This window comes from Mandrillus leucophaeus, unplaced genomic scaffold, assembly GCF_000951045.1.
Source record: "Mandrillus leucophaeus isolate KB7577 unplaced genomic scaffold, Mleu.le_1.0 Scaffold341, whole genome shotgun sequence".
Lineage (NCBI taxonomy): Eukaryota > Metazoa > Chordata > Mammalia > Primates > Cercopithecidae > Mandrillus > Mandrillus leucophaeus.
This window is the reverse complement of record NW_012103599.1, coordinates 1,355,798-1,362,442: the sequence shown is the minus strand read 5'-3', so window position 1 is coordinate 1,362,442 and position 6,645 is coordinate 1,355,798. Positions and strand designations below refer to the sequence as shown.

Genomic DNA, 6,645 nt, shown 5'->3' with positions numbered 1-6,645 from the left:
TGATTAGTATTTCCCTCTATAGACTGTGTTTTACAGTTTATACAAGTTCTTCTTGGCTGGCACGGTGGCTCAAGCCTGTAATCCTAACTCTTTGGGAGGCCAAGATAGAAGGACCACTTGAGCCAAGGAGTTTGAGACAACCCTGGACAACATAGGGAGACCCTGTCTCTACAAAAAATAAAAATAAAAAATTAACTGGGTGTGGTGGCACACACCTGTGGTCCCAGCTACTTGGGAGGCTGAGGTAGGAGGATCATTTGAGCCCAGGGAGGTCAAGGCTGCAGTGAGCCATGATTGTGACACTGCACTCCAGCCTGGGCAACAGAGCAAGACACTGTCTCAGACTATAAAAAATAAATTCTTCTCTACTCCAGTATCATAACTATTCATTCTATAAAACAATGCAATTTAGTTTTAGCACATATCATGGAGCCACAGCAAATAGCACATATCACAGCATCAGTAAATGTAGACTAGCTGCTATTAATATGACTGCTTTTACTTTTGTATTCTTACCACTTTAAAAATGCTCTCTCAGAAGTCATCAGTAATTTCTCATTGCCAGGCCCTACACTGTCTACTCAGGCTATTTCCTGCTCTACCTCTTTTAAGCATTTATACACTTTGTAAAACAGCCTTTTTCTGCAAATGTCTTTCCTTTGGTTTCTACAGTAGTATACTATTGTGAATTTTGTGCTATATATTGCCTTTCCTTTCTCAGTTTAATTCACTGATCCTTCTTCAGTATATCCTTAAAGACAGATATTTTCCACCTCTACTTTCCATCAATGTGATCTTATCTATTGGCCTTAAATGCCACCTTGCTGGGGGCGGGGGGGACTTAACAAATCAATATGTCTATCCTTCACTTTCACACAGCCTACCTGAAATAACACATACCTGAATTTAAATTATCTTCCCCCTAAAATTCAGGCTTCCTCTAGTATACCACTTTTGCTTACCAACACTATCATCCAAGATGGAGATATTTAAATCTTTGTTTCCTCTCTGTCTTCGAAGACCCCAAATCCAATCATCTGCCAGATGCTGTTGATGCTACCTTAAAATATCTCAAATCCATCCTCTCTTTTCCAGATCCATTGCCCTATATCAAAGTCATCATGTCCTGCCTGCTGACTTTCAATTCTTTTACATTACCATCAGTTATCTTTTTAAAGCATGAAGTGGAAAAACACTTCCTTTTAGTCTATATTCAACACTTCACCTCTGACACCAAATGTGTGAAGGTTTTTCCCACACCAACCGATATTCCAACTCTGCAGACACCAACCAGGAATCCCATACTTCAATTATGAACTAACTACCTAAAGTTAGCACACACCCCACAGGTTAAGGGCTGTCCCATAAGATCAATCTCCACTTCAGATACCAATCATCAGAAGTAGGTTCCAGATTACCCATACTTCCGTCCAACTTGGCTATAAATCAGCGGTTCCTACTATCCCCTCCTCAGGTTTGGTAATTCGCTATGATGACTCACAGAACTCAAGGAAACACTTGGTTATATTTTGTCATTTATTATAAAGGATGTCACAAAGAATACAGATGAAGAGGTACACAGAGCAAGATCTAGAAGGGTCCCAAGCACAGGAGCTTCTGCTCCCATGAAATTGGAGTGTGTTAACCTCCCAGGAGGTGGATGTGTTCACCAACCCAGAAGTTCTCCATATCCCATACTTTAGGGATTCGTATGGAGGCTTCATCACATAGGCATGATAAATTATCAACTCAATCTCCAGTTCCTCTTCCCTTCACCAGAGGATTGAGAATAGGGCTGAAAGTTCCAAGCTTCTAATCATGGCTTGGTCTTTCTGGTGACAAGATGCCATCCAGAAACCAACAGAGTCACCTCATTAGAACAAAAGATGCATTCTAATCACCCAGGAAATTCCAAGGGATTTAGGAGCTCCTATGAGACACTCCCATCACCACTATCACTCAGTAAATTCTAAGAGTTACCAACTGTGTTAGGAACTGGGATCAAAGACCGAACACTAGAACAGAAGATGTTCCTAGTACCCCTACCACTCAGGATATTATAAGGGTTTTAGTTCTGAGTCAGGAACAGGGGACAGAAACTAATATATATAATTCCTATGATTTCACAAGCATATATTCAGTTATGATTTTGATGTGTTCCTCCTGGGCATGATCAATGTCCTAGCCAGCATTTGTTTGAACCAAAAATGATATGACATGTAGAGGTCCAAAGCTAGCCCTAAGGTTTCTGCTAATTCTTCACAGCTTAAGGTCATGGTCCTATGTGCTTTTAGCTCTTGCAATGATAATGTGTTTTTCATCCCAGATGCCAAATTTAACCTTTTTCCAGAAAAATTCCTCTTACATCAAGTATTTCATGAGCTTAACTGACTTTACTGAAGATCAGGGACAATAACAAGGAAACCTCTCAATGGACATAACGCCTCCGGCCGCCTTTCTGGCTCTCTCTCTTTTCTTATCCCCTCTTCCCACACCTTTCTCCTTTCCTATATCCCCAATCCTACTCCAGAAAAGAAGTCTTGTATTTCCCTCATTTATAGCTTCTTTATAATTTACTTTTCATCTCTTGATTTTTCAAAGTATTTCTTCCAAAATATATATACATAATGCATCCTAAGAATAATTCTAATAACTTTAATTTTTGAATTCGTAAATAATATCACTTAAAATGCTTATATGTATCAGACATATAGATACAAACCCATACTCTCAACCATACATATTGCTATGTTGGTCCTCGGCCCAAAAAAAAAACAAAATGACCTAACTCTTTAGCACAGCACTCAAGATCTTCCTCTATAATTTGGTCCTTTTCAAAATTATCTTCTACCATAGCTAAACTGGACATCTCTCTGTCTCCTAAATATGCCCTTTAATATCTCACTGCTCTTGCTTTCATCATGCCATTCTATTTACCTGAAATGCATTCCTTCTTTATCTATCAAATTCCTACTTATCCTTCAAGATTGTTGTAAGGACTCAATGAGTTAATGCATGTAAATTATTTAGAATACCACTTGGCACATTATAAATGCTCAATAAATGTCAGTTGTTATTACTACAAGCCATTTACAAGGTTTTAGAAAATTGCTAATAAATGATATACCAAAATAGGTCAACCAAAAATGAAAAGCCATGGTAACAACATACTGTAACACATATTCACTCTCTCTCTTTCTCACACACAAAACATAAAACCAAGCAAGCATGTATATTTAAAAGAACGCCAGTATTAGAGACACAGCCTTGGTTTAAATTTCAGCTCTGCCACTTAATACCCACGTGACTTTGGACAAATTATTTAACTTCTCAAATTTCCTGCCTTCACATTCATAAAATGGGAATACCTCAATCTATCTTGTAGGTTTGTTGTGAGAATTAAAGATATTTCCTAAAGAGCCTAGCATGGTGCCTGGCACCCAATGAGTGACACGAATTATTAAAAGAAAATATAAGAAAATGACTGAAAGCATTAGTATACGTAGAAATTCAAAACCATCAAGTAAAGTCAATTTCAGATACTGAAACATCCTTCAGAATTGAAAAAAATTATCATTTTTAGATTAACTAAGGTGATACTTTTAATTATCAAAGAATGTGACAAAGTATATTAACATCTCAATTTAAATAATATTTACTTAGTACTCATACTATAAGTCCAAAATCACAGGGATAGAACAAAAGATGACAAGATCCTTATCCTCAAGTAGTTAACAAGAAACCCAAACAACAAAGTAATATATCATGGGCTATAAGAAATACAAATACTTAACAGAAATATTGCAAAAGTAGATTAATCTAGAAATAAAATAATAAAAAGTTACATGATGATTTCTACAAAAATTTTTCAATGGTTCACAAATTTTGCACTTACCTTCATATTTAAAATGGTAACATTTTCCAAGCAATAATACAGGAGAATTTCTACTAAAATACGTCTTTGTTTTCAACACCCAACCTAACAAAAAAAAAGAAAAGAAAACGTTTTGTAATTAAAAGACTTCAGACTAAAAGTACAGCAGCATTTTCTTTTATTTAATTTCAAACCATTAATTATTATTTATGGATGTGCATTTTTTGGCAACAGTTGCAAAATACAGTATTTGTACAATGAACTGGAAATACAGGCAATTTATGCTAGTTTCAAATAAAGTTAACAATTTTAAACACACTTTAAAAACTATCCAATTAAAGGGCAAAAGAAAGAAAAAATTTTAATTTTAATTTATTTTCAGATAGCTCACAATGGTCTTTATCAAGTTCTCACAATGTTCTTATAGTACAAAATTTAAACTGCCAATTGTGTTTTTCCTGAATTTGCATTATCAAGGGGTTATACTGAAATCTGTTTTCACACTTATTTTATGAATATGAGCTTTTTTCCTGTTGAAGCTGGTTCTGCCCAAGTACCTGGCACAGAAATGAGGCTGCCTGAAATTGTATCTGAAAAGCCAAGGTATTATCATCACCTCAAATTCTATATGCTTTAGAACGCTAAAAAAAAAAAATTACACAAGCCATGAGGATAGTAACATACTCTAGCAACTTAAAAAAAAAAAAAAAAAAAACAGGTGCAGTGGCTCACACCTGTAATCCCAGCACTTTGGGAGGCCAAGGCGGGCAGATCACAAGGTCAGGAGTTCAAGACCAACCTGGCCAATATGGTGAAACCCCATCTCTACTAAGAATACAAAAAAAATTAGCCGGGTGTGGTGGTGCGCACCTGTAGTCCCAGCTACTCAGGAGACTGAGGCAGGAGAATCACTTGAACCTGGGAAGCGGAGATTGCAGTTAGCCGAGATTGCACCACTGCACTCCAGCCTGGGCAACAGAGCAACACTATGTCTCCAAAAAAAAAAAAAAAGACCACATCATATGCTTCAGTTTCTAAGCTTTCTAAGCAATGTTTATGATGATACTTGGCTCTTTCTTCAGGAGATATTTTTAACTACATTCCTTATAGAAATATTTCATTCAAAGTAAAGTATGCCATTTATTCTCAAGTAATTGTCAGTGACTTAAGAGGGAAGATGATAAATATTGCCAAATATTTCTTTGAATTTATACAATTTTCAAAACATGATACTTACTATATTTCATGTTGTTCCAAGCAGATATAAATTTAGTTTTTAGCTTGTCAACTTCATCTGTTCCTGTAGCCTCCATATTCAAATTCTAAAGGAAAAGCCATCACTTGATTGCATTCTTCTGTAGAGTTTAATCTCTTATACTGACTAAAAAAATTAAGGAAAAATAAGTAATTACTACATATATGGTTATATGGAGCCATACCTGTTAAAGTTACTTAAGTAATTAAATACAATTTGAACTGGAAATGAACAAAACAATTTCTCTTTTTACGGTCAGAAATAAACAGGAAACCAATTTATCATTTTACAAACAGAAATCTTATAGAGTAAGATATTCTATATTTTAATTACAAAAAACCTTTGCTACCAAATATACAACAATAAACCTATCATGCAAAACTAAGCAATAATCTCCCCCAACTGCTCACAATTGAATACAATAAATCAATTTAGTAACACAGCTCTGCTCTGGTGCACTGGCGCAAGTGAGAATATCCAAGATTTGTTTTATCTGTAATTAGAGAAGGTTATTTGAAATATTATTTAAAAAATCTTCACTATCTTCAGAATGGAAGCTTCCACTTATATTGATTAGTCACTACTTTCACATAAAGTCTAATTACTTTGTTTTGTTTTTTAAATAACGTATTTCCTACATTTCCTTCCTATCTCCATACTGCAGCACTTAAAAAATAGAATGGCTTAAATTTATAATGGAAAATGTTGTCTTACTTTAAAATAGAATAAATGTAGCTCATAAGTGTTTGTTTTATTACTGACTTCAGGGAAAATTGAGATGTGTGATATAATCTGAAAAGGAACAAATTATCACTGAAAATGCTTGTGCTTATTTGCAATAATTCACAGACAGTTTACTTTTCAAGAAAACAATGCTACACAGAACATTACCCTTTTAGGATTATAAATATCTACTCAAAAATATTGATACATTCATTTCTCTAACAATAGACATTCCATTTTATAATATGTATTAAAAGTTACCAATTATACATCATAGTTCTGAGCCAGGAGAAAGCATGGTCTATGGGAAGAACTTAAAAAGTCAATGTGACCAGAAAACAGAAAAGTCTAAAAAAGTGGCATGAGATGAGGCTATAGGGTTATACAGATGCCAAAGCACAAAGGGCCTTATAGACCAGGTTAAAAAATTTGTTCTTTATCCTAAAAGCAATTTGTTTCAAACAGGAATATCATAACCAGATTCAGTAGGTTTGTTTGTTTTACTTCAATAGCAGCATGCAGAAGAACATGGAAAGGAACAAGAGTAGATAATGAGTTTACTACTACAGGTTGAGCATCCCTTATCCAAAATGCTTGGAACTGAAAATGTTTGGATTTCTATTTTTTTTTAACATTGCATTATATATACTTACTAGTTGAGGATCGTTAATCCGAAAATCCAAAATCCAAAATGCTCCAATGAGCATTTCCTTTGAGCATCATGTTGGCACTCAAAAAGTTACAGATCTTGGAAAATTTTAGATTTCTGATTTTTGGATTAAGGATGTTCAAT

The 6,645-nt window shown here is 34.9% G+C and overlaps 1 protein-coding gene across 2 annotated transcripts in view; it reads right to left on the bottom strand.

Moving 5' to 3' along the window:
- ATG4C (autophagy related 4C, cysteine peptidase) overlaps nt 1–6,645 on the bottom strand; it is an 85,114-nt gene that overhangs the window by 60,423 nt on the left and 18,046 nt on the right. For both annotated transcript variants that reach the window (XM_011988936.1, XM_011988937.1), the window contains exons 2-3: nt 5,112–5,255; nt 3,896–3,979 (exon numbers count right to left, since the gene is read on the bottom strand). In XM_011988936.1, coding sequence (XP_011844326.1) covers nt 3,896–3,979; nt 5,112–5,187 — 160 coding nt within the window. In that variant the 5' untranslated portion in view covers nt 5,188–5,255. The remainder of the gene's footprint in view (nt 1–3,895; nt 3,980–5,111; nt 5,256–6,645) is intronic.